This window comes from Microcaecilia unicolor, chromosome 5 (genome assembly GCF_901765095.1).
Source record: "Microcaecilia unicolor chromosome 5, aMicUni1.1, whole genome shotgun sequence".
Taxonomy (NCBI): Eukaryota; Metazoa; Chordata; class Amphibia; order Gymnophiona; family Siphonopidae; genus Microcaecilia; species Microcaecilia unicolor.
The window spans coordinates 287297407-287324932 of record NC_044035.1 but is presented as its reverse complement, the minus strand read 5'-3'; the positions used below and the strand labels follow the sequence as shown (position 1 = coordinate 287324932).

Below are 27526 nucleotides of genomic sequence, written 5' to 3'. Positions count from 1 at the left end.
ACCCAGCGAACTCCAAGGCATTTGGCCGGGCTAAACTGTATTATCGAAGAAAAAGATGGCCGGCCATCTTTTTCGATAATACGGTTCCGGCCAACTGTAGCGCCGCCGCCAACATAGATCACCGGCGATCTATTTGGCTGGCAACGTTCGATTATGCCCCTCTATGGCTCCGGAAAAGGTCTAGTTTTCAAGATGGTTTGTTAAAAGTGAATGCCTATGTGATAATTAGGAAACTATTTCTCTTCCTGTGCTGCTAATTCTTTATGAAAACAAATAGGTAAAAGTGAACACAGTTTAGAATAGTATATAAAAATTCTCTCACTGTCCTGTCTTCTATTTGACTGTCTTGCAGTCATGGTTAATGCCACACCCTCACGTCCTTTCCATGGAGGAATCTTACAATGTGCTAGAGAGAAGAGCATTTAGTAATAAAAGAAGAATGCGGAGAAAAATTTCATTTGCCTTACTAGAATATAAAATATATAAGAATATAGTGTTGCTAGTTTACATGTCCACCCCAGGCTTCAGGGAGATTAAAATTACAATTTTTCTGTCTACCCTCAAATATTCCAAGACAGGAAGAAGCAGATACACAAGACTGTCTGTCAAATCTGCAAAGATTTCAATCATTTTTCAGGCACCTGCTTTAGCAGTAGGTAAACTCTTACAAAATAAGTTAACAGTAAGACCCATATGTTGGTTTCAGTCAACTAGAAAATTAATATTTATATATATATATATTTTTTCTTTTTGATTGCACATTTGAATTGGAAGCTACATGATCACAAAACAAGGAAAAAAGTCAATAACTTTTTTGATCTACTGTCAAACTCTAAATACATCAATAAGGAAGCCATGCCAGGTCAAACTGGCTGTTTTATGTTTGGAGAAGTTAAGACGGTCTCCCAGATATTGTTTCTACAAATTTCAGGTCCAGAAAGAGCCATTCATCTGTGTAGTATAGAAATCTTATGGCAAACCAGGATCTCATTGACTGGTAACTCAGTAAGGATTTCTGCAGTGTGATGAAAAGCATCAAGATGGTGTGTCAATGGAAACCCAATATTACCATCTGAATATAAGGGTTGGAGGCCAGGAAAGGAGAAAGAAGGGATGTGAGAGTATCTTCCATTCTGAAAATGCTGAGGCACATAGCACAGTTGCTTTCATTAACTTTCATACATGAAACCCCTTCTCTTGGATATGCATTATCTGTATTCGTAAAGTCTGTATACTGCTCACTATCCGCCTCTGGTGTCCAATGAGTGCGATTCCAGTTCTTCTAATGTCACTGTGAGAAGATAAAGAAATGGGTCCAGCAATTACAATCAGGATCTCAAACAATAACAATAATGATAAGTTGGATACAGGCTGAGCCCTTCATCTGAATAATCCCAAAATGGTTGGCCTCCTATTGGGAGAAGAACTGTCTAGTAGTTACAGGTGCAGTTTATGATTCAGAAGTACTGGGATACATACATTCAAGATTACACCACTGACACAGCCTAACTTGAATAAATCACTATTGTGGCAATTCTATTTATTGGCATCAAAATTTAAATGCCCCAATGCCATGCACATAGCTCCAAGTCCATAACAACTTCTTGGTGCCACGACACCGTTATAGGATACTAGCACAAGTCAGCATTGGCATGCTGAAAATTAGGTGCCAACAATTATGTTAAGTCAATGGCAATTGTGACTGTTGGTGCCTAATTGTGCCCTAAAATGTGAAGTGTGCATAAGTTATAGTATTCTATGTTCTCTGCACCTAGCATTCTGCGCTTAAATCAAAAAGATATTTCATAACAATGCGTGTAACTTAATTGGCATAACAAGCCAATCAGCATTGTTAACAGCATTTAGCAAGCAATAATGAGCACTAATTGACAATAATTAGAATTTACACACATAACTCGCTAAGCGTATGCTGTAATGAACTGCGCCTAAATTCTAAAGTGTGCAGTTCAAAAGGGGTGTGGCTATGGGTGTTCCCAAATTTTTGCGCATTGTTATAGAATATGGCCTAGTTCATGTAAATCTATACGCAGGGATTTTCGCCATATTTTCATTGGTGTAAATAGATGCATGTAGTTTTAGGCGCTGGGATATCAACTAAGCATATTCTATATACTGCGCCTACAGCTTATAGAATGCACTTAGGCATGGATTTTCCAGGTACCATATATAGAATCTCCCCCTATGTGTGTATCTCAAAGACATACCCATGATCTGCCCATACTCCATCCATGTTTGCACTCCTTCGCAGTTAAATGCTATGCGATTTGGTGCACATATTGTAGAATAGTGCTTCAAGCATAATTGCGGCAATCTATTTCCATTTATTTAAATATGTCAATAACAGTTTTTAAATATCTTCATTACTTCAGCACCAGCCATTGATCAAACATCCTACATGTGTATATAATAGCACCGTCAGAGGTGACGCATTTCAAACACATAATGTTTTGCTATTAGCTGTACACCAACAATCGCCATCGGTCCCAACATTCCAACATTTTTTCAAGACATTTTAAAAAGAATTTTCTTTGTGAGAGACCCACTATCAGTGATAAGTGCACATTGAATTGTGTAAATTGAAATATAGAGATGTTTATCCTCACAAAGAAAAAATAAGTTTTGAAAAAAGTTGGAATGTTGGGACTGATGATGATTGTTAGTGAGCAGCTAATAGCAAAACATTATGTGCTTTAAATGTGTCACCTCTGAAGGTCCTATTATATACACATGTAGGATGTTTGATCAATCACTGGTGCTGAAGTAATGAAGTTATTTAAAAACTGTTATTGACACATTTAAATAGATGAAAATAGATTACCAGGATTATGCTTGAGATTGTTTGAGATTGTCCCCCATAGTTATAAATAAGTCTAATTGAATTAGATTTGTAGAATAGCGCCTAGCATTTATGCTCGTAATTACCAATTAGTGGTACCAATCATGTACATACATTCCACAATTTATGCATACAATTGACCCCAATCTTTAGTTGCCAATGTGTAGAATTGCCCTTCACACATAGCACCATAAATTTTGTTAGATGAGTCAAAATTAAACATATGGTTAGTTCATGAGGATTTGAAAAAAAAAATGTCATTGAACTTTTACATGTACTGTGCATCATGACAAATGTAAACAAAGCCCCTGTGAATACTACATGTGTCTTAATGGAAAAAACCTAGTAAGATTCCATGTTCGGATTAGGGAAACCAAGGAAAAGGGAATTTAATTGTTGCATTCACCGCATGGCATGCTAGTGCCTCTAATGATTAAGGGGTCATACAGAAAAATGTGCTAGGCTTTGCTCACTAGTTAGTTCAGCTTTAGTGCATAATTTTGTTGGTGCACAATACAAAGACAAAGTTTGGGTACAAGTCATGCAAAAAGCTTTGCGTAGACACCACCACAGAGCATATTTAAATCCATGCTAATAAAGCTATTACAAATTCAGTACAGATGCAGAGAAGTGTGCAGAAGTCCAAAAGGCTGAGCGCAAGCCTGGGGCTTTAACAGAAGATCATTCTGCAGTTAGTATTAGCGAGGATTTCAGGGTTTATATTCAAAGTGATTTAAATGGGCAAGAGAGGCTCCTGCCTGGTTACATCACCTGTGTGGGCTATTCACTAATATTCAGCAGCACTTAACCAGGCAGTGCCACATGAACATAAAGAGCATGTGTAACAAAAAGGGCAGAGCTAACGGGGAGGTGTGCTGGAAAAAGGGCAACGTGCTGGACTCTTGAGATTTGCACGTGTGCACAGGATAGATATTTAGCCAGTATTTTTTTGTCGCTTCCGGCTTTATCCCCAGATATTCCATGCTGGGCCATGTCTTGGCAACGACATTGAATATCTGGGTATAAGCGGCCAGCTAACACATCTAAGTTTAAGTGAATTATTCAGCACGTAGCTGCATAAAGACAGGACTGCATTTTATGAGGTCCTGTTTATGTGGTTACTTATGCATTTAAGCACTGAATATCAATCCCACCCTGCAGGGGCACAGCCCATGGGTGGGCCTGGATGGGCCTAGGCTCACTCAGCAGTGGGTTCACCTTAAGTTCCGGCATGGAGGGAACAGACTGGGCTTCTGCGGTCCTGCGTTGCTCTCTTCAATTGGTTCTGGGCAGTGACAGCAATTCCCATATGATGCCTGCCGCTAACCTGGAAGCCTTCCCTCTGCTGTGCCTTTCCTCTTCTGTCCATCCCAACTTTCTGTTTCTCTGTCTGAGTGGGATGTGAGAGAGGGGAGACTTCCAAGTTAGCATCAGACAGCAAGTGGGAATGGCTGTTGCTGCCAGGGACTCGTTGAAGCGAGAGGGAGAGTTGTGGGGTTGGTGGATGGGGTGAAGGAAGAAATGAAGGAGAGATGTTGTACCGGGGGGGGGGGGGGCAAGAGAGGGAGAATTGTTGGATATGGGGTGAAGGGAGGAAGGGAATGATGCAGAAAAGGGGTGAAGAGGGACAAGGGAGGGAGAGATGCTGCATGGAGAGGGGAGGGGGCAAGAGAGGGAGAAATAGATATAGGAGTGGAGGGGAGGGAGTGATGGTGCATGGGGGAGAGAGAAAGAGAAAAATATTGGGCATGATGGTGGAGGGGAGGAAGGGACAGATGCTGGACCAGGGGCACAAGGGAGGGAGAGAGATGTGGACAATGGGAGAGAGGGAGGGATGTTGGGCAAGGGGAGGATGAGAGAGAGGGAGAGATAAACAGGAGGTGAAGAAGAGAGAAAGAGAGAGCAGAAGCTGGGCTAGAAGGGTGGAGGGAGGAAGATGCTGGGAATGGTGGAAGATGCCAGGAGGGGGTGGTAAGGAAATGAAAGAGAGAATAGTGTTTACAGGGAGTATAATTATGATAATGGGAATGAAGGGCTGAGGAAGGAGTAAGAAGGGGAATGGGACAGCTAGTGGGTGAGAGAAGAAGATGGAAATTTGATAGGTAGCTGAAAACTAAAAAGGAGAAGAGTGAGAGGGTGAAATTTTAGTTAACAGGCAGAAAAAAAAGAGAGGAAAGAGCTAAAAAGAAACAATCAATATGTCAGAGGCAGGTGTAGTGAGGGAATAGATGAGAGAGCAGAAAAAACAAATGAACAGCAGCCACTTGAAAGAAAATTAACAGATGACAGACAGAAAAGTAGAAAAGAAAAATTAGAACCAACAAGTTGGAAAAATAAAATGTGTACACAACAAAGGTAGAAAAAACATATTTTATTTTGAATATTTAAAATAGAATATATTAGCTTTGAGAAATTGTATTGTGTTGAGTAGAAAAGTACTACTACTACTTATCATTTCCATAGTGCTACAAGATATATGCAGCGCTGTAAACTGAACATGTAAGACACAGTTCCTGCTCAACAGAGCTTACAATCTAATCAAGACACACAAACAGGACAAATACGGGATAAGGGAATTACTCAAGGTAGGAAAGGAAAAGGAATTGCATTTCAGTTTTTTTGTCTAAATATTTTTATTTCTAATTTATAATCCCTTGTTCTGTACTTAGTGAGGGTCTGTCAGCGTGATAGTAATTGCAGATGAAAGGGGAGACAGGGAGGAGAGGGGATCGGGGGATGGGGCCCTCCTTTATTTTTTATTTTCTGACCTGGGCCCTAGTATGTCTAACACCAGTTCTGACCCTTGCTGTACAGCTGGTGAGGATTCCCAGCTGAGGATCTCCTCCAAAGACGGCCAGAACTCTCTTCTACCAAGCTCTGAAGTTGGCGACAGCATCCTTGAGCCACCGACAACTAAACATGCATGGGGGTGCCAGCATCGGTCGCTTAGGGATGTTGCTGCTTCCTGCCAAGGTTAGTAAAAGGGAGTTCTGGCCACCTTCAGAGAAAGACTTCAGCTTCCAGAGCTTGTGGATCCTCATTAGCTAAAGTATTTATACTTTAAGGTGGGGGTGCAGGGGAAGGAGGCAGAAATTTTTTTTGTTCACACCCACTTTGAGCTCAGGCCTACCCAAAATTGATTGCCTGGCTATGCCACTGCCACTCCCAGACTGCTCACAACGTAGGTGGTTTAAATTGCTTTGAATATTGACCCCTATATTGGCACTTGGAGTTGCAAATGCAAACATTATTGTATGTGCTGGAATGCTAATCTGTTCATAAGTATTGATATTACAATTATTTAAGCACAGAATACCACTCCAGTACGTACATAAATATGTGCATGTGTAACACCGGGTGACGGATTTTTTGCAAGATATAGCTGCTGCTAGCGCGACCAGTGTGCACATGTGTCTGGGGCGCTCTCCCATGGTAGCACACATTTGGGGTCTTTTACTTAGGTGTGCTGGCATTTTTAGCGCATTTTAAACACTAAAGATGCCCATAGGAATACATTAGCATCTTTAGCGTTTAACGCGCACCTATTTTTAGCGTGCGCTAAAAATGCCAGCGCGCCTACGTAAAAGACCCTTATTCTTTGCATCAGTCCTATGTGCTTACTATTTGATTACGTATTGGGGAGGGAAAGTTTGGCATTACCCTTATGTTAAGAAGGATTCTGCATTGGCCTTTAAATGTGACAGCAAGGTGCCCCAGTGTATCAATTGAAAAGGAACAAACTTACTCAATGCTCATTCTAGAAACCAAATCCAAGGAGGTAAAACCTGCAACTAGGAAGTTAGTTGCATATTGGCCCATCTTTATTGAGTCCAGCCAGTCAGTAACTGAGACAAACACTGGGTACTCCGGAACATCACCAGGTGACTCTGGAATCCTGTAGAAAGAATGTGAGCTCTGCAATAACTGACATAATAAAAGAAACAGACACACTAGCACATGAGATCAGCTGATCAAAAAGAGTTAAGACCCAATGTTCAAAAAAAAAAAGCTAGGTTCTTAAATTTAGACCCCTAAATTAGGCTCCTAAATTTGTGCCTTTTTTCAGTGAAATTCAGGAGCATACATTTTCAGCTGAAAATTCATTTTAACTTATGATTTTAAAACTTATGGGCCCAATATTCACAAAATCAAAGGAGTTGATATTCCACCAAATGGTGGAACTCCTTACCACCCAAAATAAGAAATATACAAGAATATACTAGATTCCGCAAAATCCTCAAATCGTTCCTATTCAAACAAACCTTCACAAAGAACAACCATATCTCAAACAATTAATTATTACCTGAATAGGTTATTACTCTATTTACCATTAACTTTCTCTTTGCTTCATGTACAATATCTCATTCATAATAGATTTTCTAAATGTTAAACTTCCATAGTTATCCCAGTATGTTTATAATACTGTATTGTAAAATTGGATTCTCACAACAAATTACTTTCTTATGCATTATTCTTCGTTATGTATCCTATACTGTTTATTGTAAGCCACATTGAACTCAAACTTGTTTGGGATAATGTGGGATATAAATGTCACAATAAATAAATAAATTCAATGTGATTTAACCAGCCAGAAATAGTTCCTAGCCAGTTAAATCACCTGTTTGGGGCTGTGAGGAAGTCTCTATGACACTGCCCTTCTTCCTTAATAGCACTCCCTCATAGTATCAGAGTCACCTTAAAACTTACAGTCCTGACCAGGGAAGAAGTAACACGGGAGGGGTGGTGCCAAGTAGGTATGGTCCAGGGATTATATAAGCTAAGGCCATAGCTAGGTTAAGAACGCACAGAGGGAAGCTGCAACACCCCATTGCATATGCCTCCACCACCTGGGTGAACTGCAACTGCTACAGTCACAGACTTGTAGATTTTGCATTTTTGACCCGAGTAATTGCTAGAAACTACACTGGTAACTTTGAGGAACTAGGTCAGGGACAAGTAAAGTGTGTTGCTGTGCTGAGAGGCAGTAAGATACAAAGAGAGGAATAATCAAACGTGAACACCCATCTCCATGGGCGTCTATGTCCGAGAACGGGTACGTGAAGGGGCGGGACAGACCATATTTTCGAAAAAAATGGGTGTCCATCTTTTTTTTCGATAATACGGTTTGTGCCGGGCAAATGCATCGGATTTGTGCAAATTTGAGCTGGGCGGTTTCGTTTTTCAGCGATAATGGAAACCGAAGGTGACCAGCTCAAAAACGAACAAATCCAAGGCATTTGGTCGTGGGAGGGGCCAGGATTCATAGTGCACTGGTCCCCCTCACTTGCCAGGACACCAACTGGGCATCCTAGGGGGCGCTTGTAACAATTAAAAAAAAAAGTAAAATACCTCCAAAGTCCATAGCTCCCATCCCTTGGGTGCTAAGCCCCCCAAATCTCCCCCCCCAAAACCCACTCCCCACAACTCTACACCATTACCATAGCACTTATGGCTGAAGGGGGGCACCTAGATGTGGGTAGAGTGGGTTTTGGGGGCGGTTTGGAGCGCTCCCATTTACCACCACAAGTGTAACAGGTAGGGGGGGATGGGCCTGGGTCCACCTGGCTGAAGTGCACTGCACCCAGTAACAACTGCTCCACGGACCTGCATACTGCTGTGATGGAGCTGGGTATGGCATTTGAGGCTGGCATACAGGCTGGAAAAAAAAAGTTGTTAAAGTTATTTTGTTTTTTTGGTGGGAGGGGGTTAGTGACCACTGGGGGAGTCAGGGGTGGTCATCCCCGATTCCCTCCGGTGGTCATCTGGTCATTTAGGGCACTTTTTTGGGACTTGTTCGTGAAAAAATGGTTCAAAAAAATGAGCCAAATTCGCACTAAAAATGCCTTTCTTTTTTTCGATTATCGGCCGAAGGTGCCCATCTCTCCTCGGCCGATAAACACGCCCCAGTCCTGCCTTCACCACACCTCCGACACGCCCCCGTCAACTTTGTCCGTTTCTGCGACAGATTGCAGTTGAAGACGCCCAAAATCGGCTTTCGATTATACCGATTTGGTCGCCTTTGCGAGATGGGCGCCTATCTCCTTATTTGGGTCAAAATCTGGGCACCCATCACTTTCGAAAATAAGGCTGAAAGTTTATCTATTTCATGCTTATATACTGCTATTGTTTCTCAGTGTTTTACATTTTGGTAATGCAATAGAGGAATAACATATATCACTTGATATTTAACGCGATTTAAGTGGGCAGGAGAAGCTCCTGCCTGCTTAAATTGCAGCGAGTTGCCTAACTTCTGATATTTAGCAGCACTAAACTAGGCATTGCCACTGAATATTGTCTCTGACTGCCCATGTTGAAAGTGGGCAGGTCAGGGGAGGTACAAGGGGTGGCACTGGGGAGGTGCCGGCAGTTATGCAGATGCCGACAATATTCAGTGCCAGGATCCATATAGCTAACCCAAGGGGCAGTCGCGAGTGGGCTTCACTCCTGCCCCCATTGCCCCCACTTGGACCACCAGGGATACAGGTAGGCCTGAGCAGGGCAGTTCCAGGGGCGGAGGGGGTTGTGACTTGCAGGCTGAGGGAAGGGGACAGGAAGGAAGGGGATGATTCAGGGGGGCAGGAGGGAACTCAGGGAATTAAAAAATAACTGTTATGCAGGCCCTGCCTGATATCGGCTAAGACTCACATAAGCTTCGGTGGCCAGTGCAGCACCATTTAGCCTCAGATATTAAGTGCCAGGGCCCACACAAGGTCTGGCACTGAATATGCGAGGCTAATTTAGCCGGCCATGGTCAGCATTTAAAAAAATACTGATCGCCACCAGCTGAATATCACCCAGATAATAAATATAACAATACTAATAAAAATCTCTGATACAGGTCTACCTTATCCTTGCACCCAGTAGGTCATATAACACAGCTAAAATACTTTTTCCCAATTAATATAATAAAATTACTCATAATACCATAAATAATAATAATAATAATAATAATAATAATCATATATTCCTTTAAAAAACAATATATTACAACACACCATCATAACAGAACATCAATAGCAAAATTTAATTTTCCCCAACAGCCCTTACATAACTTCTCTCACTGAAACATTGGTTCACCGATACCTATAAAGCTAACATAGAAAACCTTCAACTTTACTGTGAAACTCTATCATGTTTTCCTACCCTGACTGAAGCTAGTTAGAGACCTGATATCTTTGAAAAAAGTCAGCTTATCAATATTTGAAGGCCTACCCGAGTATATCCTCCACCATTGTATGCAGGGAGCTTGGGTTGCGGATCAGTTTGTCTAGGAAGTTGACGATGTCCATGAATCTGGGTCTGAGATTCCTCTCCTTGTGCCAGCAGTGCAACATCAGTTGATGGAGTGAGGCTGGGCAGCCCATGGGAGCAGGGAGTCTGTAGCCTTCTTCTATTGACAAGATGACCTAAAGGTACGAACACACAATGGGCTATTATTTTATTTATGTATGTTTTTATATTATTTATATGTGCTTATGACGTATCCTATCTAGATCTGTGGATAGAGGGAGTAACAAATATTTTAAATATATGAATAAATATCAGGTCTTACATATCATTTACTGAAATGAATTAATTCAGGGGTCCTTTTACTAAGCTGCGGCAAAAAGTGATCTACGGTAGTGTGGGTGTGTGTTTTTGGTTCATGCTGGGCCAGTTTTTATTGCGTCTGGAAAAAAGGGCTTTTTTCAATGCGCCAGGAAAAGGGTCTACAGTAAAATTGAAACCAGCACGCACCCATTGATCCAGTTGTAAGGGTTCACACTGATTAACACTGGAAATGCTGGGTGTGGTAGGAAATAAAAAATAATTTGTCCCGGCAGTATTGGTGCATGCCAAATCCAAAATTACCGCCAGGGCTTAATGGCTAGTAAATTATAATTGGGCACCTTCATCTAGGTGTCTTGAGAATGTGCAGTGACAGCCTATTCTAGAACACTACCTAGGACCCAGATTCCATTATGGAATACTAGCATAAGTTGGTATTTGTGTGCTTTACGTTTACGTACCCACAGTTAAACCAGCGATAGACCTGGTATAATTATGACCGTGTAAATGTGGCAGGGATGTATGTTTTGCAAGTAACATTCATAAGCAGGAACCTTGTCCACTGCCCAGCCATGCTTACCCTGGTGTGCACCCCCGCATTTGAATACTATAGGGAAAAATTCAATAACTGACACTCAGAGTTAGGCACTGAGATAATCTGCACTAAGCTCTGCATGGAATGTCCTTTACAGAATACTAGCTTTGTGCACATTTTCCCCTGGATTCTATAGATGGTGCCCAAATTTGGGTACCCCAAATTATGAGTGGTCCTAAGATCTGCATGAAAATAAGCTATTTAATAAGTTGTAAACAATCAATAATTGGCTCAAATTTGGATTTCCATATTGATCTGGCTGCATGCAGTTCTATAAAGATCCGTACCCAAATCCTTAACATGCATTCCAAAAGGGTGTGCGGCTATGTAGGGGGGCATAGACGGGTCAGAGGCATTCCAAAGAATTACGTGCAGTGTTATAGAATATGGAGGCTGTTCGCTCAAGTTGCGCACCAGGATTTTATACCAGGTTTCAGTTGGTGTAAGTCCTTGTGTCTAACATTGAACACCGGAATGTGCACTAAAAACTATTGTATAAAGAATGCTTAGCTGGGAGTGCCCTTTATAGAGTAGCACTGAGCATGACATTTTTCCAGGTGCCTACCTTTTGGTACCATTTACTGAATCTGCCCATCGAACGTAACTTTGGGCACAAGCATTTACACCTGCCAAAGGTTGGTGCAAATGCTTTGTGCCTCAATGATGGCAGTTAGGCACACAAATGCAGGTATTGTATAACCACACCTAATTTATGGGAATGCACCTGACCTGCCTTTGCCCCTCCCATGGTAGGGCATAGATTCACATATAATTCCTAATTATTGCCAATTAAGTGCTTAATACCAATAATTGATTGTTAGCACCTAATTAGCTAATTATTTTATGTACAGATCTGTGATCCATGCCCAAATTTGCACACCCAACTTTTGGCAATCTATACAGAATCTAGCAGTATACCACTTCTTATATGAGAGCACTTAGATGCCCCACTAGCACTTTCAGAAATAAGTGAACCCTTCTGCATGTAAGTGTTAGTATTCTATAATTTACACATGCAAGGGGCAGGTAAATACAAATGCCCACTTCTAGAGGTGTACTATTACACAACCCGGGTATAGGCATGTTCAAGATGCAGATTTTGGGCAGATTTTTATACAGGTAATAATAATAATAATAAAACTTTATTTCTAATCTGCTGTATCTGAAGCATTCTAAATGGTAATCAAAAAATACATACAAAGTAAAATATAACAATACAAACCTGTGTTGAAACAGTGGGATTGTAAGCCTGTGAATTGTATTATTTCATGAAGTGTATTTCTCCTAATTGGCCAGCAGATGGTGTTTGTTTTCAGTTTTAAAGCTATTGCAGGGAAGATTACTTTCTTGTTCAGTTTAGCCTTGTAAAAAAGGAAAATTGCAGTACCATTGCCCAGGTACTTTTAAAGTTGGTGCCCTGGGCTTTGATTGGCCCTGGAGTTCAAATCTAGCCAGGAAGTACTGGATTTTCTTTAGTCTCAGCTTGGGGGTACAGAGGAGAAACATCTCTCTCCTGAGACCCAGTTCAAGACTTGTTAGCAGTTATTCCTGAAACTCCCCAGGTGCTACTCAGGTAGTAACAAGTGTTAGATAGTTTTAATGTTGATCCTTGTTTTAGATATCTGTTATTGCTTGCTGTACCTTTTCACCTGGTGTTTCAAACGTTCACTGTTTTACTGCTGTCCTGGACTGACTAAGAATCCTGGTGGTTTGTGTTTTGGGTCTGTGAGTGCTTTGTAAGAACTGTGGGACCCCTGGGAGTGTGTCCTAGAAATCACCAGGGAATAACTTGTGGGTGGGAGACTTGCCCAGAGGCAAAAGGAACCTAGTACATGGATGGAGAGTTGGCTGTGAGCACTGCTGGGGAGAGTCCCTCTAAATAACTCAACACTATTACAGAATCTACTACCAAAATAAAGCAACAACATTAATCCAAAGACCCATATGCTTGAATAAACATGTAGGTTTTTAATTCTTTCTTGAACTGAGCAACATTCTACACAGAGTGAAGCTCAACAGATAAACCGTTCCATAACTTAGGGCCTTTAACATAAAAGATGGAAGATCTGTACTCTTCCAAATGAACCTGCCTAAATGATTGAACCTCAAGCAGCTGTTTTTGGGAAGCTCTCAAAGAGCGCAAAGATTAATAACATCTTAGAGTGGAACAGAGTGTTGGAGAAACACAACCATTTAGTACTTTAAAAAACAAAATGAAAATTTTGAACTCATAATGGAACCTAATAGGAAGCTAATACAGGGACTTCAAGATCAGAGTAATATGATCGTAAAGTGACCTCCCTATGATCTTTTGCTATCGAGTTCTGAGTAAAATATGCTTGTTCATGTTTACTTTATACACAAACAAATACACCCACATTCTAGCAGGCATATACGTCTGCAGCTTCATTTTTTAGGCATGAGTTCTGAAAGATCTGTACTGATGCTTTCTAAAGACACATAGATGCTTTTGGGAGTAATTCTATAAAGTGTGTGTGTGTGTGGGAGGGACAATATTTAGGTGCCAATAATGCATATACATGACCAGTATTTGGCAGACACATGGATATGTGTGCATTTATATTTGTAAATACCAATATTACTACTACTACTACTACTACTACTATTTAGCATTTCTATAGCGCTACAAGGCATACGCAGCGCTGCACAAACATAGAAGAAAGACAGTCCCTGCTCAAAGAGCTTACAATCTAATAGACAAAAAATAAATAAAGTAAGCAAATCAAATCAATTAATGTGAACGGGAAGGAAGAGAGGAGGGTAGGTGGAGGCGAGTGGTTACAAGTGGTTACGAGTCAAAAGCAATGTTAAAGAGGTGGGCTTTCAGTCTAGATTTAAAGGTGGCCAAGGATGGGGCAAGACGTAGGGGCTCAGGAAGTTTATTCCAGGCGTAGGGTGCAGCGAGACAGAAGGCGCGAAGTCTGGAGTTGGCAGTAGTGGAGAAGGGAACAGATAAGAAGGATTTATCCATGGAGCGGAGTGCACGGGAAGGGGTGTAGGGAAGGACGAGTGTGGAGAGATACTGGGGAGCAGCAGAGTGAATACATTTATAGGTTAGTAGAAGAAGTTTGAACAGGATGCGAAAACGGATAGGGAGCCAGTGAAGTGACTTGAGGAGAGGGGTAGTATGAGTAAAGCGACCCTGGCGGAAGATGAGACGGGCAGCAGAGTTTTGAACCGACTGGAGAGGGGAGAGGTGACTAAGTGGGAGGCCAGCAAGAAGCAGATTGCAGTAGTCTAAACGAGAGGTGACAAGGGTGTGGATGAGGGTTTTGGTAGAGTGCTCGGAAAGAAAGGGGCGGATTTTACGGATGTTGTAAAGAAAGAAACGACAGGTCTTGGCGGTCTGCTGGATATGAGCAGAGAAGGAGAGAGAAGAGTCAAAGATGACCCCAAGGTTTCGAGCTGAGGAGACAGGGAGAATGAGAGAGCCATCAACAGAAATAGAAAACGGGGGGAGCGGGGAGGTGGGTTTGGGGGGGAAAATGAGAAGCTCGGTTTTGGTCATATTTAATTTCAGGTGGCGTTGAGACATCCAGGCAGCAATGTCAGACAAGCATGCTGAAACTTTGGTTTGGATGCAAGGTGAGATATCAGGGGTAGAAAGGTAGATTTGGGAGTCATCAGCATAGAGATGGTAGGAAAAGCCATGGGATGAGATTAATGAACCAAGGGAAGAAGTGTAGATAGAAAAGAGGAGGGGACCAAGAACAGAACCCTGAGGTACGCCGACAGGCAGAGGGATAGAAGTAGAAGAGGATCCACCAGAGTGAACACTAAAGGTGCGGAGGGAGAGGTAGGAAGAGAACCAGGAAAGGACAGAGCCCTGGAATCCAAGTGAGGACAGGGTATCGAGAAGTATGCTGTGATTGACAGTGTCAAAAGCAGCAGAAAGATCAAGAAGAATGAGGATGGAATATTGACCTCTGGATTTAGCTAGTAATAGGTCATTGGAGACTTTAGTAAGCGCAGTTTCGGTTGAGTGGAGAGGGCGAAAACCAGATTGTAATGGGTCAAGAATAGCATGTGAGGAGAGAAAATCAAGGCAGCGGCGGTGAACAGCACGCTCAAGTAATTTGGAGAGAAAAGGAAGGAGGGAGATGGGTCGGTAATTAGAGGGACAAGTAGGGTCAAGTGAAGGCTTCTTAAGGAGAGGTGTGACCACAGCATGTTTAAAGGCAGCAGGGACAGTCGCAGTGGAAAGTGAGAGGTTGAGAATGTGACAGATAAAAGGAATAAGAGTAGGAGAGATGGCATTAAGAAGGTGGGTGGGAATGGGATCAGAGGAACAGGTGGTACATTTTGAGGAAGAAAGGAGAAGTGTAGTTTCCTCAATAGTAACTTCAGGAAAGGAGGAAAGGGAATGAGGGGAAGGAGAGAGAGGGGAACGGACTAGTGGAGGGAGAGCTGGTGAGGTAGAGAAAGCAAGGTTTATCTTTTGAACCTTGTTGTGAAAGAATTCAGCAAGGGTCTGAGGAGATAATGAAGGGGGAGTTGGGGGAGGGGGCACCTTGAGGAGAGAGTTCAATGTGGTGAAGAGAAGTCGAGGATTAGAGCCAAGAGAGTTGGTCAGTTGGATATAATAATCCTGTTTGGCACGTAAAAGAGCAGATTGGAAGGAGGTCAGCATGAACTTAGTGTAAGAAATCAGCAAGGGCCCGAGATTTCCGCCAGAGGCGTTCGGCGGAGCGGGTACAGGAACGTAGGTAGCGGATATTAGAAGTCAGCCAAGGTTGGGGTTTTGTACGCCTTACAGGGCGGGTCATCAAAGGTGCAAGCGTGTCTAAGGCAGAGGATAGAGTATTGTTGTAAGAAGAAACAGCCTCGTTGACAGACGTGGATGGTGCCACAGTAGAGAGGAGGTTTGAAACATGGGAGGATAGAGATGAAGGGTCAATATCGTGAAGATTCCTAGATAAATTAGATAGGATAGGACGGGACTGGGAGGGAGGAGATTTAAGTGTGAAAGTTATAAGATGGTGATCAGAGGAGGGATGATCAGAGGCAAGGAAACTAGAAGGTGAACAGTTTGAGGAGAAGATGAGATCAAGACAGTGACCATTTTGATGAGTGGGGGAGGTGGAGCATAGTTGGAGATTAAAGGACGACGTTAAAGGGAGTAACTTGGAAATATAAGAGTTGGAAGGATCATTAGCAGGAATATTAAAGTCACCAAGGATGAGAGAGGGGGAGGAAGGATCATGGAAGAAGGCAAGCCAGGCGTCAAAGTCACTGAGAAAGGATGAAAGGGACTTATCAGGGGGACGATAAATGACCGCTATTCGAAGAGGCAGAGGAGAGAAAAGGCGGATAGAGTGGACTTCAAAGGAGGAAAAACAGTGAGATTGAGGTGGAAGAAGGGGTTCAAATCTGGAGGAGGGAGAGAGAAGTAGTCCAACACCGCCCCCACGGCCAGCAGGGCGAGGAGTATGTGAAAATAGATAACCACCATGGCACAGGGCTGCGACTGAAGCAGAGTCATCAGGGCAGAGCCAGGTTTCTGTTATGGCGAGCAGATGGAGGTGACGCGAGATAAAGAGGTCCTGGATATAGGGGAGTTTGTTACAGATAGAGCGGGCATTCCATAGGGCGCAAGAGAAGGGCAGAGAAGAGGAGGGGAGTAGAGGAATAGAGATGAGGTTAGAGAGGTCACGGTGAGATCTGTAGAGTTTGGATAATAGTTGGTGAGGAGGGCCAGGATTGGGATTGATGTCACCAGCTGAGAGTAAGAGAAGGAGTAAAAGAGAGCGGAGGAGAGTAGGAGAGGTGTGGCCACAAAGGCGTCGAAGGCGAGAGGTATTTAGGTGGAATGGGGAAGGCAAAATGGAGGGAAGAAAGAGACGGAGATTAAAAGCCAAGAGGGAGGAAGAGGGTAGGAGAGAAGGTGAGGTGATGAAGTCAATGCATGGGAAGTGAGTTCCTGTAGCGGAGAGAGGTAGGGGGTGAGGGAAAAGATTAGGAAGGGACAGAGCTAGGAAGAGAATGTGAATAGGGGCCATGAATGATTAAGGTACTTTAGCAACTGGAAAAAAGATTAGATACAAAGAGAAAAATGCCCCGCGCGCCGTTAGGCGCGCAGCACCTAGAGCGGAGACCCTGAGTGGATCGGGGTGGACCTGGGTGTCACCCCGGAGAAGGCTGTAAGGATATGCAGATGAGCTGCAAGTCCTCCACAGCACCTGAAAGGCAGCCGGTGGTAGAGGTGGGCACCTCTCAGCTGAGGAAAGGCTTACCAGGGGTTAGGCCGAAGCCAGCATTCCTCCCCCTGAGGGTCGCCTGATCCAGGGCTATATGCTATATGCTATATGCTATAAAAAGGAGCAGAATGCAATGATGCATAGTCTGAAAGTGGTATACACATAGGTAGAGCCTTGGTGGAGTGTGGGAGGGGTGCATGTGTCAGCAATTTAAGCGTAAGCATTTACACAAGCTCTATGCTGGCATAACTACTCGTACCTAAATTATAGGTATGTACTTTACTTGCTATGCTAGATTTCTATAAAGGTAGGCACCATATATGTACCCTCTCGGCACATAAATAGACACATTGTTATAGAATTGCCCTATATATTTGTTACAAGAAGGACAAGACTGTGATGCAAGAAAAGGGCATAACGCAACCCTAATATTTTGAGTATATCTATGACAAATTTAGATTGTGAAATTGTAATAAAGTAACATAGTAATGGCAGATAAATACCTATATGGTCCATCTAGTCTGCACAACAAGATAATCTCACTTTATATGGTATGCGATACTTTATATGTATACCCGAGTTTGATTTGTCCTTGTCATTCTCAGGGCACAGACTGTAGAAGTCTGCCCAGCACTGTTCTTGTACTAAACGTTCTAAAGCTAACGTCGAAGCCCCTTAAAATTTACACTCTAGCCCATCCATATCTATTCAGTCATGATCAGGGCATAGACCATAGAAGTCTGCCCAACACTGGTTTTGCTTCCCAATTATCGGTGTTGCCATCCAATCTCCGCTAAGATTCCGTGGATCCATTCCTTCTAAACAGGATTCCTTTGTGTTTATTTATTTATTTATAGCATTTATACCCCAATCTTTCCCGCTCAATAGCAGGTTCAGTGCGGCTTACAAGGTGTGGTACAAAGTATCACAGAGATAACACAAAGTATGGTACAAAGTATCAAGAGATGTTAAAGTTATAAAGAGTAGAACAATATGAAGAGATGTGGGGGAGAGGATTGGATTATAGGTAGTGCTGATGGTGAGGAATTAAGTTCAAGAGTTAAGTTGGGTTGTTTGGGTAAGCTTGTTTGAAGAGGTAAGTTTTCAGCAGCTTACGGAAGGGTAGGTGTTCATTGGTTGTTCTGATGTGTCGGGGTATTACGTTCCAGAGTTGGCTGCCTAAAACGGAGAAGTTGGACGCATAGTAGGTTTTGTATTTGAGGCCTTTGCAGTTGGGATGATGAAGATTGAGATATGTACAAAAAGATTTGGACCCGTTCCTGGCTGGAAGATCGATGAAGTTTGAATTCCATTATCGTTTTCATCTGCACCACCTCCCGCGGGAGGGCATTCCATGTATCCACCACCCTTTCAGTGAAAAAATACTTCCCGACATTACTCCTGAGTTTGCCCCCCTTCAACCTCAATTCATGTTCACCAGTACTACCATCTTCCTGTCTCCGGAAAAGTTTTATTTGTGGATTAATGCCTTTTGAATATTTGAAAGTCTGTATCATGTCACCCTTGTTTCTCCTTTCCTCCAAGGTATACATGTTCAGGTTGGCATAGTAACCAAAGTAGACCATTCTATGCCACCATGTCTGTCCGAATGCCCTACAGACCAGTCAAATCACCTCCATTGCTCTGGTACTGATTACCTTGTTCATGCTCACCAGAGCTCTTGGCTCCTTACCAGCTGCTGCATCATCATCTTTCACGGGGAAAGGCCCAGAGACCCTGAAAAATGCATCTGGTGGAGCAGTAAAAGCTGTTTAGATTACCCTGTGAAAGAGCTGCCCAGAATCACTATTTTCCAAGAGATCCAGCCCCCTGATTTTGAAAGCTATTTAACTGGCCAGACACGGCCGCTGACCAGTTAAATAGCATATCGTCATCTAACCGCTAATATTCAGCTGCAGATAACTGGCTATCTCTCCTGAATAATGTTGGTCAGCGCCTAGCTTATAACCGGCTATATCACCTGACTTATCTGTTTAGATGCCGATACTCAGCGCCTAACCAGTTAAGTTTAGTGGTCATACAGGACTTTATAAATAGCTGTCCTATCTTTAACCGCTAAAATGTTAACCGGTTAACACTGAATATTGGCATAGCTGGTTAACATTTTAGCAGTTAAAAATCCCCAGATATTCAATGCTGGTCGCTGGAAATGACACACTGCTGAATGAATATCAGGCCCCATGAGATTTGATCTGACTCAGGTCAATAAAAGGATTTGTATTTAGTTCACACCTTTTCAGAAGTAGGGCCAGGAGAGTTACATTGAATACAGCAGATGGAACTCTCCCCTGAAGGCTTACAATTGAAGCCCCCCTGTTTACTAAGCCACGCTAGCGGCTTCTGCACGGGAATGCTGACACAGCACATTCAAAGTGAATGTGCCGCTAGCGGGGCTTAGCAAACGGGGGGGGGGGGGGGGGGGGTAAGTTTGTACCTGAGGCAATGGAGGGTTAAATTATTCACCCAATCTCACAAGGAGCAACAGTAGGATCTGAACCCTGGTTTTCTGGCTCTCAGCCCACTGCTCCGATCATTAGCCCAGTGGCATTCCTAGACTCGACGACACCCGGGGTGGATCGCCGATGCGCCTCCCCCCACGGGTGCACGCCGCTAGGGGGGGTGTGCCGCGGCGCGCACCTGTCGGCTGAGAGTTCGAATCGCTACGCTAAATTCTCTCGTTCGCTGCAGCTCCCTCCCTCTGCCCCGGAACAGGAAGTAACCTGTTCCGGGGCAGAGGGAGGGAGCTGCAGCGAACGAGAGAATTTAGCGTAGCGATTCGAACTTGTAGCCGACAGGCGCGCGCCGCGGCACCCCCCAGCGGTGTGCACCCGGGGCGGACCGCCCCCACCGCCCCCCCCTTGGTACGCCACTGCATTAGCCTACACCTCCATTCCATTTAGGAGTATCCATTCATGTGACCTATTCAAGACCTTCTCATAGTCATGCCTCTTTTTTGTCTTACTACACACCTACATCTTACATTCATGCCCATAGGAGTGCAAACAAAAATCCTAATGTGATTTAGAACATAAATATTCAGGGTCCAGCAGATTTGACCAGTACTTACATCCTGGTTACACATCTCCCAGTAAGGTCTCTCTCCATAGGACATCACTTCCCACATTACAATCCCGTAACTCCAGGCATCACTTGCTGAGGAGAACTTCCTGTAAGCAATGGCTTCAGGGGCTGTCCATCTGATGGGGATTTTCCCACCCTGGAGGAAAAAATAAGATGATAAAAGAAACAATTTATACTGTGACACTGCAGTCCTGGACTTTTTATTGGAGTTCTCCTCTCCATACTTGTGTAGTTTAGTGTAAATCATTGAAAACAAAAATACACTGAAAGCTGAACCTTGTGTGGATATTTGTAAGCTATTAACAACGGAGGTGCAGCATCGTCTCTGCAATGGAATTAGTAGATGTGTGCTTTTGCATTACATGATATCTGTTTCCAGTTAAGATGCCCCTGAGAGTTTTCATTTGTTACTTAGCTGAGGTAGAGGCTTTCTCTGTCTATAGTGTTGTATACATTTGTACTATAGCAGCTGCTTTCCAAATTAAGGTTCTTCTGAAAGCACAGATATTCTCAAGTAGGGTTCCCATAACATAGGGACTATTTTGGCACCTTTACCTGAACAAGCCACTGAGAAGGACTCTCAGAACATCTGCTGTAGAGCAGTTCTATACAGTCAGAAAGTTCTGTTAAGGGAATATTGAAAGCAATGTACAGGCTCTGAGGTGTGTTGGCCCTGCATGAATTAATGCATCTCATGACTTTTTAAAAGACATTTCCCTTTAAATCATGAAGGTGACTCCAATATTTTCCAGTAGGAGGGCCAGTGTTAGACATGAAGAGGCCAGGGCAGAAATTGGGGGGGGGGGGGGGGGGGACCCTAAATATTTTCTTTAGGATATGTTTCCTTGAGCTTCAGGCAAGCTTAGAGCCCCTTGTGGCACACAGGCCCAGGACAGTTGCCCTGGTTGCCACCCTTAATGCCAGCTCTGCCCATTAGGGTTTTCAAACTGAGACAGTTCTGGTGCATTCCAGTGGGGTTTACAAGATGAGATAGTCCTGGTGCATTCCAGTAGGCACAGGCCATAAAACTGTCTCTCCTTCACAGTTCTCATTTATTTGATCTACCAACCACCAAAAAAGGATATCTGTGGGGGTATATGCCATTTTGTTAATGTGTGTACTTCTATGCACATATTCAGTCTCTCAATTTTATGAACCATTTTTTCAGTGCAAAACATTTTTTTTCACATGGAAAATGCTGTATAAAATGACCCCCAAAGTGAGAAAATCATCTTTAGTATACCAGGTCCAGTGAAACAGGCAGAAATACCCGACAGGGATTTGAAGAAATTGTTGGATGCTCAGCTCAGTGAGCTCACGTGTTTAACAAAATGAAGCCACTAGCCTTTGCTTTATGATGAGTGCTCTGGGGTATTCCTTTGGAGGCTCAGCTGAGAAAATACATCCCCATTATGCAAAGTGCTTGCTTGCAGTTTTAATATAGCTTTCTAAATTATCTAAACCATGGAGTAGTGCTGTCAGTTTCCCACTGGGGGAAACCTTTCCCAGTAACTAGAATGTCTCCTTAGGAGGACTCAGGCTGCAAAATTATAATGAGTTGAGTGAAATGCTAATTCAGTTTTCCTGCAGTAAACACTATTCATTTGCTACCCAAATACCTGCATTTTCTCCCAGTCTGGATTGATTCCTGATTGTGATTCAATGACAGATTTCATGAGCTGTCAAATTCTTTTTCTAATGAGGATTAAAGTGTCATCTCCTTTACTTAATACTGGAGGAGGAGGAGGAGGAGAGCATTTTCCTTCTCTGGCACACTATGGTGCTGTCAGGGGAGAGAATTAAAACTACACGCATTGTTCAAAGATGTCACTTTTTCAGAGTTTAGATCTCACAGAGCCAAGCAAGTGGGAAACAGACAGCTTCATTCTTTCTTTCTCTTTTTTCCCCAAATACATCCCAGGCCTCATTATTGCTTTTCTGTTATCTATTATATATATAAAAGGTCCATCAAGAGAAGTGGCACTAATAGAGTTATAAATATCACACTGCCACACTCCCCCTTATTTTTTTTTTAAATCTTTTATCTTGCAGTCTGATTTCCTGATTTTACTTGATAGATTATTTTAAAGAAGGCTTTTTATTCAACAACTGAAGTCTTTAGCAACAGCTTTAGCAGTCCAGGTTGGGGGGGGGGGGTGTCAAAATCTATCATTCTGGCATGAGAAGGGAATATAACAATGAAGCCCAGGGTGTCCTAATGCCTACAGATACCAATGGGACCCATCTTGGGAACTGGAAATCAGAGGCAGCCCTCAGATCCTTTGGGGGCTTTTTCTCATAGAAATATGGGTGATGTGGCTGTGTGACAACATACAATATGCATGTAAATAAATCTGTATCATGCATCAGCCTGCAGGGGTCAGCACTCATACAAGTGCTTTTCCTTTAATCATACTCTTCAATAGTCAGTCTATAGGGGTGGGGGACTGATGGGTTATTCAGCACTGCTAGAGATGATGGCTTGCTGGACTTATGACTCCTAAAATCCCCTTTTGCTGGTAGCCCCAGAGACCAACCTAATGACAGCATTTAAGAAAAAGTAGGGAAGGCACAATGGACAACCAATGAACCAAAAGAAGCCCAGAAATAAAATGTCCAAGTTTATTGATATATAGAAAGAGGCAAATAAAACAAGACTAGAAATGGAACTGTGTTTTGGCAAAATAATGCCTACTTCAGGAGACTATAGGGCTCATTTTCAAAGCACTCAGACTTAGAAAGTTAGGTGGAGATGGATTTTCAAAGCACCAAGTTCCATAGGTTACTATGGAACTTTAGGTAACTATCCAGCTTATTTTCGAAAGAGAAAAACGCCTATAGTGCGACCTAAATCGGGAGATAGACGTTTGTCTCGCAAAGGCGCCCAAATCAGTATAATCGAAAGCCGATTTTGGGAGTTTCCAACTGCACTCCGTCGCGGAAACGAATAAAGTTGACGGGGCGTGTCGGAGGCGTGGTGGAAGCGGAACTGGGGCGTGGTTATCAGCTGAGGAGAGATGGGCTTCTTTAGCTGATAATCGAAAAAAAAGGCGTTTTTACCGCGATTTTGGGTCACTTTTTTTAGACCCTTTTTTTTCACGAACAAGTCCCCCAGTGGTCACTAACCCCGTCCCACCAAAAAGACCCCACTTTTTTTCCAGCCTGTATGCCAGCCTCAAATGCCGTACCCACGTCCATGACAGCAGAATGTGTTCGATCCTGTCTCAGCCTTTCCCTGGGTCAGATGTGGCTCTCTGGTGCAGTACAGGGTCACATCAGCATTGCATTGTGGTGGGTGTAGGGTATTGGGCTCCGTGATTTCATTAGCTTGTGTTACAGTCTTACGATGTTGGTAGTTGGTAGGCTCTTCTCCCATGGTGCTTTTCCCCCTGCCTACTGGGTCAGAGTGTGCCCTGTTGTGTTTCCTGTTGTAGTCCATGCGGTAGTGGCCATTTTTGTAAGCCAGTTTTAGTTCCCTTTCCTGTGTTAGCCACGTTAGACAACTTAGTTCTTACCTTGAATGTGGCTGAAAGAGGGCATTGTACAGCATTCTGCCAGCTCTGACCTACTGCTCATCTCAGTACCAGGGAGACTCGTTGCCAGTGGGGCACAACCTCTGATCTGCAGTTAACTGTGAGTAAAGGCGGTTATTCCAATAAAGGACGTTTTCGGAGAGATTAGTCTTCAGCTGTCAACTGGTGTGCCAATGTTATATAGCAGCAACCAGTCCTAGAGGCCTGCGTGTATGCAGATCCCTGGAGCACTTTTAGTGGGTACCGCAGTGCACTTCAGCCAGGTGGACCCAGGCCCATCCCCCCCTACCTGTAACACTTGTGCTGGTAAATGGGAGGTCTCCAAAACCCACTGTACCCACATGTAGGTGCCCCCTTCACCCCTAAGAGCTATGGTAGTGTTGTACATTTGTGGGTAGTGGGTTTTGGGGGAGGGGGTTGGGAGCTCAGCACCCGTGGTAAGGGAGCTATGCATGTGGGAGCTTTTTCTGAAGTCCACTGCACTGACCTAGGGTGCCCAGTTGGGGTCCTGTTATCAGGGGGGGCAGTGTACTACGAATCGTGGCCCCTCCCACGACCAAATGGTTCGGATTAGGACGTTTTTGAGCTGGGCGTTTTTAGTTTCCATTATCGCTAAAAAAAACAAACGCCCAGCTCAAAAACGTCTATTTTTTTGAAAATACGGTTCAGCCCGCCCCTTCACGGACCCGTTCTCGGAGATAAACGCCCATGGAGATAGGCGTTTCCGTTTGATTATGCCCCTCTATGGAACTTTGTAAGTCTAAGTGCTTTGAAAATATGCCTCCACATAGCTGATAACCATTTTCTGTAAAATTTGTACAGCCTCTAAAGTTCTATAAAGCTACATATAAAACTTAGCTGAAAAAAGCTGCAGTATGTGCTGAAACGGCTCTGAGAGTTCTGCAGGAAAGCCACTTAGAGAACAGCCAGAGACAGGAGGCTCACACATAAGTACATAAGTATTGCCATACTGGGACAGACTGAAGGTTCATCAAGCCCAGTATCCTGTTTCTCACCAAAGATAATCCAAGTCACAAGTACCTGGCAAGATCCCAATGGAGTAAAATAGATTTCATGCTGCTTGCCCAGGAAAAAGTGGATTCCCCCCCCCCCCCCCAAAAAAAAAAAAACCTTTTTTAAAACCCTGCTATGCTAATAGCTTTTACCACATTTGCTTGCAATGAATTTCAGAGCTTAATTGCATGCTCAGTCTCTATTGGAATCAGAATGCAGTGGGAGGGAGTAGGTGAAGAATATCAACTGGAGACAGGAAGACAGGGATAGAAGGGAGAATATCCTGAGGAGGGAGAGGGTAAAGAATGCCTTATGGTTCTCTTTCTTTCCCTTCTGCTCCTCACCTTAAATCTTTTTACTTTCTACCTCTTCCATTCCATGTGCTCGCTTTCCCTTTCATCCTCCATTCTCAAATGCAAGTTCACACACATGCACATAATCATTTCTCCTCTAGACCCTTTTTTTATACACACCTGATTCTTCAAGGGCTGTTCATCTAGTCTAGCCCCTTCTTTCAACCTTATTTTCACAGCCTCTTCAATCCTGTGCTTCTTTCAAAACTCTCACCCCAAGTCCCTATCACCTTGCTCCTCTTTCACAGTCCATTTACTGGATTCAGCTCCTCCTCTACACCTCTCCATAAAATACCATTCCCCAAGTATCCAACTTTCCCATCCCTTTCTTTCTCCTCTGTAGTGATCAGCAACAGGAGAGGAGAGCAGCAGTGGTGTCTCAGACCATGTCTAGAGATGTGAAAGTCGGGGGGGGGGGGGGGGGGAGAGAGAGGGATGAGAAGGTACATTAAGGGGAAAAAAAAACCTCACTTTCTGCATTTTTTTCTTAAGGCCACAAGTGGAAAATTTGAAAAACTCATTTAGAAATATTTTCTCTCTAAGAAAGATTCAAAAGATGCTATTATTCAAGACATTGTAGAAGATTATACACACTACAGAAGATCATTCTCTACAGTTCTGGTTTTTCAAGTTTAATCAAATATCCATATTAATTGCTAGTTAATATGTGATTTGTTAGGCTGACAGTGAGAGTTCTATTTTTAGAGACCCGAAGGCAAGTTGAAAGACGGATCGCTAAACTGGAGAGAGGGCTCAGTTCCGGCAACCCGGAAATACTGCCAGCCCAACGGTAGTGCCGCCAAAGGTAGTTCTGGCTGGAGCGCGTGCCATTTATAGCACACCAGAAAATATTTTTAGAATGTTTACCATGGTTATAGCTGGGTTACCGCGGCAGCCCTTACTGCCACAACCTCAATGGGTGGTGGGAAGTGCTCCCTACCGCATGGCCACGTAGTAAGAGTAATCTTACCACATGGACATTTTGGGGGGGGGGGGGGTTTACCCGCTGCGGTACAAATGACCCTAGTGCACAGGAAAAATGACTCCCACTGCTACCACAGGCCCCTTTTTACCGCAGCTTGGTAAAAGGACCCCTGAGTTTCTTCTGATCAGGGTAATACTGATTACAGGAAGATGGTTTCTAATTTCAGACAATAGAAGTTTCCACTTACAATAATTACTACCATGCTGCTTATTTTCAATGACTACCAAAATTTTAACTGTCAATATCTCAGACCTGTTCAGATACTAAGGTCACACAGCAGCTTGAACTGACTATATTTGTAATAACTGTTTAAAATACATGCAATTGATTTGCATGCAATTAGAAGTTTTAGTGTACAATAATGAAAAAACAAAAAGGCTTTCCCTTTTACTAAGCTGCAGTAAAAAGTGGCCTTGGTGTGCTCTTGTGAGGATTTTACCTGTGCACTAAGGCCATTTTAACTGCAGCAGTAAAGCGACTGATTTTCCATTTTTTGAATTATTTTTGTTACATTTGTATCCCGCACTTTCCCACTCATGGCAGGCTCAATGGAGGGTTAAGTGACTTGCCCAGAGTCACAAGGAACTGCCTGTGCTGGGAATTGAACTCAGTTCCAAAGTCCACCACCCTAACCACTAGGCCACTCCTCATGCACTAATGTTACCATTAGCATGTAGCTGTTAAAAAAAGTACCCCATAAATATTTACCATTGGCTATTCTGCAGGTGGTAAGGGCTCACATGGTAATCCTACACCAATCTGTTAGCATGCAATAATATAGCTCTGCTAACTGATTTACAGTATGTAGGAATGCCCAGTCTCTGCTCTCGGATATGCCCTTCCATGAGAAATAAAAAATATTTTCTTAGCACACAGCTAGCATGCATAGATTTGGCAATTATCACAGGACATCTGAGCGTGTCCTGCCATATGCCTTTTTAAGCTATGGTAAACATGCGGTGGTTGTTACCAAAGCTTGATAAAAGGACCCCAAAATTTCAAAGAGAGGACAGCCACAATTGTTTGCTTGGTGTAGCAGAAAACCTAGATCCCATGCTGGCCAAAGCTTTATATTTCCAAAAGAAAAATCTTGTGTGCTTACTGAGCAATGCATAAGTAATTCTGTATCTCGAAAACAGGAAACATTATACAAAAATAAGCATTTGTATAGATTTCAGTTTTTCAGTTTTTTCTGAAAAGAATTATCCAGAAAAATAGTTTTGTTTCTGATCATTTTGAAAAATAACTGTTCATTTTAATCTCTAGCTGTGTCTTCCTCTTAACTGCCTGTGGTCTGACTTCTGGTTTGTGCAATGGGAAG

General features: G+C 43.1%; 1 protein-coding gene across 1 annotated transcript in view; it reads right to left on the bottom strand.

Annotated features, from left to right (window-relative positions):
• Positions 1-762: 762 nt before the first annotated feature.
• Positions 763-27526, bottom strand: part of LOC115470753 (ephrin type-A receptor 6) — a 426374-nt gene continuing 399610 nt past the window's right edge. The window contains exons 11-14 of the mRNA XM_030204259.1: positions 20307-20456; positions 10070-10263; positions 6603-6752; positions 763-1291 (exon numbers count right to left, since the gene is read on the bottom strand). Of these exons, the coding sequence (XP_030060119.1) occupies positions 1177-1291; positions 6603-6752; positions 10070-10263; positions 20307-20456 (609 nt within the window). The 3' untranslated portion in view covers positions 763-1176. The remainder of the gene's footprint in view (positions 1292-6602; positions 6753-10069; positions 10264-20306; positions 20457-27526) is intronic.